At 44.4% G+C, this 12,657-nt stretch overlaps 1 protein-coding gene across 1 annotated transcript; it reads right to left on the bottom strand.

The window, feature by feature from the left end:
* Positions 1-6,139: 6,139 nt before the first annotated feature.
* NPS (neuropeptide S) lies at positions 6,140-10,695 on the bottom strand. The gene is made up of 3 exons (XM_066190551.1): positions 10,652-10,695; positions 8,036-8,117; positions 6,140-6,349 (listed from the first exon to the last, which is right to left on the bottom strand). Exons 1-3 carry the CDS (start codon positions 10,693-10,695, stop codon positions 6,140-6,142), a joined length of 336 nt encoding a protein of 111 aa, XP_066046648.1.
* Between the last annotated feature and the right edge of the window lie 1,962 nt (positions 10,696-12,657).

Genomic DNA, 12,657 nt, shown 5'->3' on the forward strand with positions numbered 1-12,657 from the left:
TATTGTATCGTATTGTATCATATTGTATCGTATTGTATTATTTCTCTATAATAATGATATATATTTAATTATCTATATAACTTATACAATATAGAATTATATTGTATTTACATAATTTTTCCATTTTTACTCACACAAACTCTCCTTTCCTCGAGTGGGGAGACATTTGGTTTTTTTAATTAATTGACGATTTTTACTTGAAGATGAAGTCAAAAATACCCCTCTGCAACACGGTAACCATCATCTACTGATATTGTAATTTTTAGTCTTAAAAATAAAGCAAAGCAGAGCTGGGGGGGACCGGAATGACTCTGGAATGATGCTGACATCACTGAGTTTAATAAATTTCCACAGCATCCTCACAGACCTTCGCTTCAGCCAAGTGTCATGCTGCTAATTAGGATGCTAATGAAGACACAGAGCCAACCACTGCTCCGTGTGGAGCTCCCAGCTCTGGAATTTGGCTGCAGTTTGGAAAGCGCAGTTAAGATTCGGGGGGTCAGGAGAGCCCTGAGGCACAAAGCACAGAAATCTGTGAGGAAGCTCCGTGGGCAGGGGAATCTCTGAGTGCTCAGAGCTCTGCGAGGTGCTCCAGGGTTGCCATAGAGACTCGCCAGGTTCCTTTGGCCAGCAGTGAACACAAAATATTCCGACCCCGAACGCGCTGAACATCCGAGGCCAAACCTGTGGAAGGTGCTCTGTCGCTCCCTGCTCTTCCAATGAGTTGTGGATGAAATCTGGGGATGAAATCTGGGGATGAAATCTAGGGATGATGTCTGGAGAGCAGCTCTCCACAGCTCATTTCACACTGAAGAAGTTGAAAAGATGGGCCTCAGCTGATCAACCTTTTAAGATCCCCTTCCTTTCCAGCATAACCAACCCAGTGACTTCAAATCTGTGCAGGAAATAGAAGAAAAAGTCCTCCTATCACCACAAAGACAGAAAAATTGCCCTAACCCCACAAGTTGCTCTGTTGCCCAACCCCAGAGTGATGTTTGATATTCAGCTGTGTCATTTTTTCACTCACCAAGGTCCATCCTCACCTCGGTTGTTCTCACCAGCCATGGCCCGCTGGGGAAGGACAGTGAGCTCAGCTTGGTCCCTGAAAGAAAAAAAGTCCTGCCACGCTGCTTCACTCTCAAAAATAAATTTCAATATGGTGAGACTGACAAAAAGGCGTATCTTTGACATTTTTTCAATCTTTCCCCAAACTCTTTCAACATTTAAGCAGACAGCTCATCAATGACATTCTGCATAAATGCTCCACGGTTCGGAGTCATTTTTCATGATGAATCTTTAAAGTGCCAGACTCTCTGATAAGTTAAATTTTGATTTTCTTTATATGACAAATGGTTAATAGTTGTCTTAGAGCCTTTCTGCACTATGATTTTTATCTCTATTTTATTACGGTAATAATAACATCTAATATACTCTTTCATATCTGTCTTGTTCTTTCTTAAGGTCAAAATTATATCCAGAGTGAAAAACAGCAAGAGATTTCTCCCTTTCTTCCTCTCGGTATTTTCAGGGAATAAATTACCACACAGAGGCAAATAATAGCAAATTAGGAGACCTAAATGTGATATCCATACTTTAATGTGTGCTGGGCAATCAGAAACCCGAGTATTGGGATGTCATTACAACGAGGAATCTTCAGGCTTGCAAGTTAATTAGATGCTATTACATCAGGCTATTTAATTGCCTTCCTCGCCAATTATCTGAAGAAGAAGAAGAAGAAAAGTGTTAATTCCTCCTCTTGTCTTTGGGCAGATTTCACTCGTTGGTGTTCTGTGGGATTTGTTCCCTTCAGGATCACCAGGGGAAACAGCAAACCTCCTTCAAAGGCACAGATGGGTTTGGGGAGCAGGTGACATGTCCTGCTCCTTGGAAGGTGCCATTCCAGGTGTGGGGATGGGGATGGGATGGGACTGGGGATGGGAGTGGGAATGGGGATGGGGATTCAGCTCCCACAACTGTGGGCCTGATATTTCTGGGTCTGAGAGATTTTAGCCTGCTAGCAGCTGCTAACTTTTTCCCAAGGAAAAAATTCTCAAGAAAGCTTCTTCTCAAAACAATCTTGGCAAACAACTCTCCTTTCTCCAAACAATCTTTCTCCAGGTGGTGTTTTGCTGTTTCTCCAGTTTAACCAACAGAATTAGAGAGGTGTCGTTCCTATTCACTGATCATGTTAAGTCTGTATGGAAACACCTTATAAAAGGCCGTAAGAATTAGACAATAAAGCCTTTTTTCTGTGCTCTTTGCCTTCTGAAACATTTGGAGTCTCTCATCTTTCTTTCATGTCCTACAATGACACACAACCTCAGGGCAGCATCAGCCCAACCCCTCAGGGCCCAGCACAGGCTAGTTTATAAATTCGTTAACTTATTTATTATCAACTGATTTATTTAGAACACAGCTGGATCTGAGTAGCCGCATTTCCTAATGGATGGGTTCTCTTTATGGCAATGATATCACGGTTAAAAGGAGTATAATTGCTTCAATAAATGTCAAAATAAAAGTAATTGATTCAGTAAATCCAGAGAAATCTGGTTTCTAGTTTGAACTAGAATCAAAACTGGCCAAATCGAGTTTGGCTGCTCCGAACAGTGATTGCTGAGCTCAGGGATGGTTCTCACAGCCCAAAACCAAGGAATCATCACTGGAAATTTATGTCTAAAGCTTCCAGAGGTAGATACAAGTTAGAGCAAAGTCAGAAAAACAATCCTTGTGGATTCAGGAATTCTTCATGTCCTCTCCCTCAGCCTCTCCAGCTATTGAAATCACCCTTTTCTGTCCCCAAGCTCTTCCCAAATCCATCAGTCATGACACTGCTTATCAACATGGCTCAACGAAGGCAGTTTCTTATTTTTCAGATGGGAAAATTGAGTAGAAATTATTTTTCTCAAGTCACAGACTGAATTACTCAGCCAAGACTGGCCAGAGCATTCCCAACTTCCCAACTTGCTCCTCAATCCCCAGACAATGCATCACTCTTCCCACCCTCTGAACCCTTTGACCTTTTCTCTTTCTGTTAGGCTAGCCAAGAAAAATAGGAAAGAAATTCACAAACTATCTTCTGACAGCACCACGAATCCCTGATCTCCAGAAAGAAATAAAATTAATGACAAAGCATTAATGATGGTGCAGGTTGGCCCCCCTAGAGTTGTTCCCGTTGTTCACTTTTTACTGAAAAAAAGACATTTTCTGCCACATTTCCAGTTCCTGTCAGCATAAAAATGAATGTTCCCGGCAATGGCACCCTCAGATCCTTATTTCCTGACAGGGATCACTGAGGTCACTCTCTGTTCTCTCCAAAACCTTTAAAGTTCAGAGATGAGTTCAGCACTGCAGGGTGAGTCTCCTGTGGGCGGCGATGGCCAGATCAGCCCTCCAGTGACAGAATTCCTGAAAGGCAGCTGGAGAACCCACATTTCCCAGGCTTGCTCTGGATTTAGGTGATTTAGGTGACTCATGGCTCTTGGGGGCCTCCTGGTCCCATTGTTTTGCACATGTCCATCTTCAAATCATGAAGAATGGGATTTTTTCCAGCAGCCAATTTTTTCTTGCATCCCTTAATTTTTGATAAAAGGGGGTGAAGGTCTGTGGGATCAGGACAGCAGCTCTGCATCCCTCTGGAACATGCCCTGCTCAGAGGCAAATGCCAAAACACTAAATGATTTACTCTCATTCCTGCACAATATGTGAAAGGGAAAATTTGATTTTCCAAGCTCCACGCTGAGTTCTGTTGGCTTAAAGACAACCTTGCTCATCCCAGGTTACCAAGGCAGGAATATATTTGATTCTGTAGGAAAATGTTAGTAAAAACAGATCTCAGAGACCAGACAAAGGTAAATCTGAATTTGTTTGGGGTTTTTTGCTTTCCTGAAAGATAATTTGGGTGGGGATATAAGCAGGACAGAGCTCTGCACTGGGACAAAACACCTCCATCCCCACAGCTGTGCACAGATGCAGATGGATTCAAGGAATCATGGAAACGTGGGATCACAGACTGGTTTGGACTGAAGGGAGCTTAAAGCTCTTCCCATTCCACTTCCTGCCATGGGCAGGGACACTTTCCACTGTCCCAGGCTGCTCCAAGACCCAGTGTCCAACCTGGCCTTGGACACTGCCAGGGATCCAGGGGCAGTCACAGTTCTGGACAATCCGTGCACTCCGGACCTATTTTTGCTTCTGTCACCAGACAGGAATCATTCCCAGCCCTTCACTTTCCAGTGCCCAAAGTTCTGCTCCTTGGGGCGTCCTGGAGACATCTGGAGAGTGTTTGGGATGGAGAATTTGCAGGACATCTTCCATGGCTGAAATGCCAGCAGCCAGGAGTGACACAGGGCCATGCCTGGCCGCAGTGTCACCACAGTGCCATCCTGGGCTTGTTCCCATCTGACAGTACCCAAGGATAATAAATATCCAGCACACTCCTTAGGCATTTTTCATGGGTCCTAGGATCCCACAGTTCCTATGATTTCGTGGTTCCTGGGTTCCATGGTTTCTGGTATTCCATGGTTCCTAGGATTTTATGGTTCCTAGGTTCCATGGCTCCTGGGTTCCATGGTTCCTAAGATCCCATGGCTCCTGGGTTCCATGGTTCCTAAGATTCCATGGCTCCTGGGTTCCATGGTTCCTGGGATTTTATGGTTCCTGGGATTTTATGGTTTCTGGGTTCCATGTTTCCTAGGATTTCATGGTTTCTGGGTTCCATAGTTCCTTGGTTCCATGGTGTTTAGGATTTCACGGTTCCTGGGTTCCATGGTTCCTGAGTCCCACGGTTCTTAGGATTTTATGGTTCCTGGTATTTTATGGTTCCTGGGCTCCATGGTTCCTAGGATTTCATGGTTCCTGGGATCCCATGGTTCCTGGGTTCCATGGTTCCCACTCAACTCATCAACCTTGAGACAACCCCAAAGGAACCCAAATGTTTAAGCAACTTTAAGAACCACAGGATGTGTTAAACTTTTCAGCCTGGACAAAGACAGGCAGGAATGTGTTTGATCCCCTTGGAGCAGCCAGAATTCCTCCAGACAAATCTGCTGTCCCACCAGCTCCATGCTGGGCTCACCTTCCCCCCTGTCATCACAGAGGTGGTGACACCAAACCACCTCATTGTAGGGTTAAAAACCATCTCCTGAGCTATGACATTTAACAGGGAAGTATTAGAAAACACCCACAGAGTGATTTATTATAATTAATATCACAGATTTGGCTGAAAAAAGGCATCGCAGGGACACTCTGACACGTTTCCAAGCCAAGGGCAGAACTTGTTACACTCAGGGGACACAGACACAAGTAGAACTCACACGTGTGTAACTCATCAGGTGACCTTTCCTCCACACCACATTTACATATTTCACATCAAATCACTTTTTCCTTTTTTTTTTTTTTTTTTTTTTTTTCCCTTCCAACAGGAAATTAAAAAAAAAAAAATCCCAGATTTGGCACGTTTCATCAGCTGGGTGTTGCCTACCTAAGTCAATTAATTGAGGCACAGGGAGCAGTGCTGATACCCTGCCTTAGAGTGATTTCCCAGGATTCTTCTGGATATGAGATGAGGCATCTCTGGAGACTATCTCCTGCCAAAGTCATTTTAAATAACTATATTAAAAAGCCAGTGGAAGTTACAAGTAGGGCCCGATTCTTGCACCGGCGGCCCTTCGTATCATTGGAAACCTGAAATGAAATGTGCTTTAAATCTATGTTAACATTAGCAGCTGTCTTCAAGTAAATGTCATTTGGGATGGGAAAGCACAGGAATGCCTCGTGCCCGGCAGAGAGGAGGGATTTTGGGAATACTCCCCACAGGCTGTGTGTGCACATCTCCTCAAAGCACAGGATCGTCTTTGTAATTAATCAAAGAGCAACTTGATTAAAACCCCATAGCCTGACAAAGGAGGGGGGAAATCAGGCAAATGAAAAAAAAAACATTCATTTCGAGACAAAAACTTTATGGCACCGTAACTTTGGGAACAAAAGCCCTTTCCCGAGCGCTCCCATGTGCTCCGCTGGAAATCGACGCCCAGCGACGCGCCGGGGGCTCTGCCAGACAGAAACATCAAAAAAAAGGAACTCGAAGCAATGATTTGGAACATCAGACATCAAAACTTGGGCCGGGCTTTGGGACATTTGCTCAGGACTTTGCCCTTCGGAAGGAAGTTTTTTTAATTCCCGCCCCGACGCCGTTGCGGAAGGAGCGCTTGTGGGGAAGGGAGGCGCGGAGAGGTTTCCCCAGAGCCAGCTCCTCATCCCTGCCCACCTTGGAGAGGCAGCTGCTCAGCAGCACCAGGCACGAATCCCATTCCCCCAGCAGCTGGCAGGTCAAGTAAAAAGGGTTGGTGCTCTGGAGATTAAAGGCAAACAAACAAACAAACAAACAAAAAATAAACAAGGAGAGAAAAAAAAGAAAAAGAGAGAGAGAGATAAGAGAAGGTAAAATTATGGATTTGTTTATTTGCCAGGACTTGCTCAGGATACAGAGCAAAGTAGAAACACAAAAGCAATTTATGCTTTGAATGACAAGGATGAGCTGTTATTTTCTAAGGATTTGTCATGTTGAAAAATCAGATTTTTTTCATCGTTTTTTATACATTCCTGGTCTAAAATACCGATACAATTACGTTTAGGGTATGATATAAATTGTTTTCCGTGATGCTGACCAGCTGTGACACAGTTTTCTAGGAACACCACGGGTGTTTATTGCTGTAAAATGAGATTTTTTTTTTCAGGGAAAAACAAAATACCAGATTTTTATAACCTGTGTGCACTTCTGAGACTTAAATTACACACAAGAGAAAACCAAACAAAAAAAAGAAATAACACTTTCCAGTAGTTATGACCAGTTCTGGAAGTAGTTCTGAGGAGGTTTAATAGTGACAAAATAATAATGGGAATTTTCAAAAGTCTGGATAAAAATCCAGGGTTTTGCACACATTCCTTTGACTTGCACTCTATAGGACAAAAACTGCCAACTGCATAAAAACTGTGACATATTTCAACAGCTCTTAAAATAAACTGCATTTAATTACTGCTGAATTATAAAATAAACATTTCCTGGCATCTCTATGGTTGCCCTGCGCATCTTTCATCGCATCCTGATTTCCCAGCTGATTTTCCATCTAAAAGCCATATTCTGTCATCTAAAAATTCGATGCAAAGCCATAGGATTAGTACCTGGAATTGCTGGTAAAATTGCCATTAACTTCATTAGGTTTTGTTTTAATTTGGTGTTTTATTGCTCATATTTAATACTGGTTATTAAGTTAATTATTTTTGTTCGTTTAATGACTTCTTCTGCAACCAACACCTTCTGCCACTGACAAGGCATTTCCTAGACTGAATTTTCTCCCTAACAAGAAAAAACACTTTTTGCAAGGAACAAAAACTATAAAAACCAAAAAACTGGGAACAGAGAAATCCCCCTTTTGAATTTTTAGCCGCTATTTCACTGGATTTATTGAATAAAAGGCTTTTATTTTGACATTTATTGAAGCAATTAAATTCCTTTTAACCGTGATATCATTGCCATGAAGAGAACCCATCCATTAGGAAATGTGGCCACTCAGATCCAGCTGTGCCTAAATAAATCAGTTGATTATAAATAAGTTAATTAATTGATAAATTCACTAGCAATAAGTGAAGTTAATACATATATGTCTAATTGCATCTCTTTGAGATGTGCAAGGAATTCAGATTGAATGGAGAGGAGATTTGTGGTTTTCTCTCTTCCATCCAGGATTTCAGCTCCCCACACTCCACATTAAATATGCACTGAGTTGCTCACATGATTATTTCAGAGGCTCGCATATTTTATTAATAACTCCAGAAAAAAATAGGCTATGCTCCAGGAAAATTAGGTAATAATATTTAACCAATAGCTTTAATACGAGAAAGTTCTTTCATTTTATATTTAAAAAAAATTAAAACACAGCAAGCAAAGAAGCAATCTAGCAAACAAAATTAATTTAAATAAAGGAGTAATTTAAGAGGAATGAAACAGATCTGGGAGTCATTAGGGAATGGAACTTACCATGGAAGGGCCAGCAGGGTAACCCGAGCACACCAACGTCATGGAGATCCACAGGATGAAAACCAGGTTTAACCTGCATAGACTTCAAAGAAAAGCTGAGATTAATGAAAATTTGGACCAAAATCAAGCAAAATATGAACAGAGAGCTCCCCATGCACCAAGAACCCCGTGGTGGCTTTACCTGCTCATTTTTTACCCGGCACTGTGTGCAGGAACATGCAGCTCTACATCCAAATTCCTCACGCATCCTTTCGGTTCTTCCTCAGGTGACCATTTTATACCAGAGTTCAGGAGGGAAAATGTCATCAAAGCTGATTTTATTCTGACTAATTGCTCCTTGTTTGGCCTTTTCTTCTTGTTAAATGGGAAAATGGCAAGAACACGCTTCAGCTGCCATCACCAAGCGCGGGGATTTCATTTAAAGTGTCCCGTTAAATGTCTCTCAAGTGGTTTTATTGTTACCTCCGTGTCATCACTGCAAGCCTGGTCAGAGGTCTAAAGATTTCAAAAATCCATCTCAAGGGTTTGTTACCACTTCCAATATATCAGGTGGAGACCTTGCAAAGCCTGGCAGCGAGGGGGAAACGTTAAAAGTGCATTTTAAGTAGAAAGTTCCTCAGAGAGTCTTATCGTACTCAAAACAGCCACAATACAAAGAATAATGTAATTTTTTTTTTCTATTTTTCTCCCCCTAACATTATTTTTTTACGTGCTTAGATATTAATACACCAAATGAGATTAAAATTAAAATTAAAAATAAAATTAAAATTATTTGGACAATAATTTCTGCTATGCAGCCATATCTCAGCCCACATTGAGTTTAGTCAATCCACACTTCTGTAGGATTAATAAACTCTGTTAATCTCCAGCAACACAGCAGATGCTTCATGTCTAAAAGCATCATTTGCTGCTGCAACAAATTTAATGGTGCACTATTTTAGGGGATCCTAAAATATCCTAAAGTTTATTTATCCAGAGTGGTGTGAAAGTGCTGGATCCCACAAGGTCTGGGAATGTTGGACTGCACAGGGAATGCTGGAAAACATTAAATTCCACTTATTTTTTTTCTGAGAATGAGCACCACGTCTACAAAAACGCCCCGGGTTAATGGTTGGACTCATTGATCCAAGAGCTTTTCCAACTTTAACCATTCCAGGACTCTAAAGAAAACACTGAGGATCATTTTTTTGACAGCCACAGTGTCAGGCATTCACACAGTGAGGCAGAAACCCCAAGCGTTGCATTTCCTTTGGTGTTTACATTGAAAAATCAACGGACAAGGTCTCCAGAAGGGACCTTGGTGTGAGTCTCTGGGGACACGTGAGCTGTTATAAAAGACATCACATTGTCCCTGCAATATTTCAGATCATTTTGATGATCTGGAAGGTCTTTTCCAACCCTAATGATGCCATGATGCTGTGATTCAGTCTCCTGATAAAGCGCATTTCATTCCAGGAGACAGAGAGCTGTGAGGAGAAATCCAGTGGCATGGAAGAGCCTTCAGGAGTTTTAAACAAAAATCCCTGAGGTGACCTCAGCTTGTGGTTTTTCCCTCATCATGGTGGTGTTGATCATGGTTGACAAAATCCAACGGCTCTGAAAGGACTTTTCAAAAAGAAAAAGTGGTTTAAAAAGAATTGTGGTTGCTGATGAAGCTCTTCAGGATCCTCCAGGCCCATGAGGGCTGAAATGAGGATGAAATTTGCCTCATTTAAAGCCCGCAGCTTTAAACCCTTTACAAACCCATCAGCAGAACAGGTGACTATTTGCATTTCCAGCCCAAGTCCTCTTATTCAGAGCGCAAATCCTCCCTTTGAATGGAATCTCCCATTCCCCCTCGGCCAGGACCTCCAACTCCAAGGATAAGAGGATTAGGCCGTGTTCCTGCTGCAAAGAAAAGCACTTTGGGCTGGATTCTGCCTGAGCACAGCTTAACTCAGCTCTCATTGTGTCTGCATTTAGCCCAACTCCGCTTTAATCCAAAATTAACCTTCACACAACACTTTTTGTGGAAGGTGAGGACCCAGAACAGGCTGGTGATTAAAGCTCAGGGTTTCCAGGTTCAGCCTGGGACTCTCTGGGTAAACTTTGGTGCATTATTGGCTTCATTTTGAAAATCTTGAGTTGTTTGAGGCCCAGGTGATCTTCCACTGGGCCTGGTCTGTTCCTCCTACCCTCACCTTTCTCAGATCCCTCTCAAAAAGAGGTTTTGACCAGGTGAGAAATCACAAACTGCTTTGGAACCAAAGAGCCACAGGGTCATGGGATAGTTTGGGCTGGAAAAACCCTCTGAGTCCAACCATTCCCCAGCACTGCCAAGGCCACCACTGCCCCATGTCCCCGAGTGCCACATCCACAAGGCTTTAAATCCCTCCAGGGATTGCAACTCCACCCCTGTGAGGGCTGGAGAGCCCGTTTTGGGAAGAAATGTTCCCAATATCCAACCTGAACCTCCCCTGGAGATGCAGATGGTACCAAGGCAAGAGTCAGTGAGACATCCCCACCCTCAGACACACGCAAAAGCACTCCCTGAACATCCAAACCCTCCCATTTGCTCCTCACTCCTTGGAGGTTGTTTTTCCTGAGCTTTTCAGGATGCAGCTTACCACAACACACCTGTGATTTGCATGCATGAAGCACAGACGGGGATTTAGATCCATTCCAGATTTTCCCACTTCAGGTTTGGAGGAATCAGGTTGGAGAGAACAAGTGGCAATTGACATTTCTGTCTCCTGCTCTGTCTGCAGAGGCTCTGCTCCCGGGCTGGGTTCACTGGAAGCTTTCAAGGGTCAAATGAATCATTAAGGACCACAATAAAACCTCCCAGCATCCATAAAATTTGTATTTTCTCAGAATAAATCAGCAGCAGTATCAGCAACAGCATCACCTCTTCCCTCCTGCCTGCCTTGTTGGAGGGACTCTGTGTTGAGCCTCAATCCTGCTTTCCTTTGGTTTTCCCCCCAAAATCATATGGAACAACACAAAACTCACAGCTGAGCCTATCAAACCTTGCAGATTTTTGAGGTTAATAAGCCTATAAGCTTTAGAACATGATATTTCCTTCCTCCAACCCAGTGGTCAATCCAAAGTGTTTTAAATCGTCATTGTGGGACTTCGCTGAGGGATCAAACAAAAAAATGAACGAACACACCTCAACCTGTCCATTGGCAGAACCCCAAAAGTTGTAAAACCCCAGCTCCTGATAAAGGCAAGGTTCAAAAATCCCATTTCCTTCCGGGATGCTTCCAGTGAAACCTCAGCATGGCTTTGCTGGAGAAAGCAGCTGGGATATTTTGTTCCTAACTCAGTTTTTAAATTTTTTTTCCTTGCTTTCAAGAGTATCGAGCTAAGCCAAAAGGCAGCGTGGTTTGCTTTCAGCCCATTGCAAGGTGCGAGCTGCAAATCAATCATGCTCCCAGCACATAAACCTGCTTCTGACTCGGTGATAATAGAAAATCCCAGCAGGACACGGAGAGAGAAGGAACACAGAAAGCAGGAAGTTCATTCCTTGGGTCACTCCCCCTGTGCTCTCACTGCTGCAAGGAGACACAACCAACCCCTTCACCTGCACCACGAGATCTCGTCTAGAGAGGCACGAGGGAGCTGCTGTGGATACACCTGACTGATTCCGGGCACTTCCCTGCCATGGAGATCTCTAATCCCCTGAAAACTGGGGATCATGTGGATGTCCCATCCCTGGAAGTGCCCAAGGCCAGGCTGGACAGGGCTTGGAGCACCCTGGGATAGCAGAAGGTGTCCCTGCCCATGGCAGGGGTGGCACTGGACTTTAAGGTTCATCCCAACCCATTCCAGAATTCTCTGATCCAGGAGGAGAATGGTCCTGCCTGAGAGGGGTAAGGGGCTCTAAGGCCAAATGATGCAGCTCAGGGGATGCTCAGCTCTTGCCCCCCTGCTGCCCTCGGACATTTGGGCAGTGCCTGTCCACCTGCACTGGGGCTAGGTCTGTCCCCTGTGTCACTGACCCGGCTCCTGAGCCACCCAGGGCTTTGCACAGAGCTCTCTGGGGAGGATGCAACCATCTCACCAAAGGTCAGGGACACGTTTCCTAAGGCCTGTGCTGGCTGCTGTGCGTGTAACCAGCTCTGTGCTCCCGTTCCAGCCTCAGAGGTTCTCCAGAAGGAAAGAGCAGTTGATTGAATTCCTCCCTGGCTGCCAACGCTGCCGCCCGCCGAGCGAAGCCCTGTCAGTGAGACACTGCTCGGGCTCCTCGCGGGCAGGGACAGCTCCTCTGCTGAGCCCTGGCACCGTGCCCTGCCTGGGGAGATGCGCAGCTCCTTTTTAAAAGCCCGTTTCGAACACAATTCCTCTCAGACACCGCTCCCCTGGCGGCCTGAGCCAGCAGTGGTGCAGGCTCCAGCAAGGCCCCCTCGGATGCGCAGGTTTGATCTGGGAGAGAAGGAAAATCAAAAGGGATCCAAGGCAGCACTGCCAGTCCTGCCCCCTTCAGAGCTTTGGCGTTCCTGGATGGATCTCAGCAGGCAGGAGGGGAGCGGCAAGGGCTGCCAGGAGATGGAGGGAGCAGGGCGCAGGGTTTGTGGATGCTGTGAACCTCAGGATCTTCACTGCCACCCGATTCAGAGTGCTCCTGCATCACTGGGACC

This window comes from Chamaea fasciata, unplaced genomic scaffold (genome assembly GCF_029207755.1).
Source record: "Chamaea fasciata isolate MVZ Bird 193981 ecotype frontalis unplaced genomic scaffold, bChaFas1.0.hap1 SCAF_9, whole genome shotgun sequence".
NCBI classification, from domain to species: domain Eukaryota; kingdom Metazoa; phylum Chordata; class Aves; order Passeriformes; family Sylviidae; genus Chamaea; species Chamaea fasciata.

Excerpts from the sequence above, each read along its gene's own strand:
- NPS (XM_066190551.1), bottom strand. The coding sequence starts at position 10,695 with ATGGATCTAAATCCCCGTCTGTGCTTCATGCATGCAAATCACAG. Across the intron at positions 8,118-10,651 it reads TTCATGCATGCAAATCACAG|TCTATGCAGGTTAAACCTGG; the intron begins GTGTGTTGTGGT and ends TTTTCTTTGAAG. Across the intron at positions 6,350-8,035 it reads ACCCTGCTGGCCCTTCCATG|AGCACCAACCCTTTTTACTT; the intron begins GTAAGTTCCATT and ends TTTAATCTCCAG.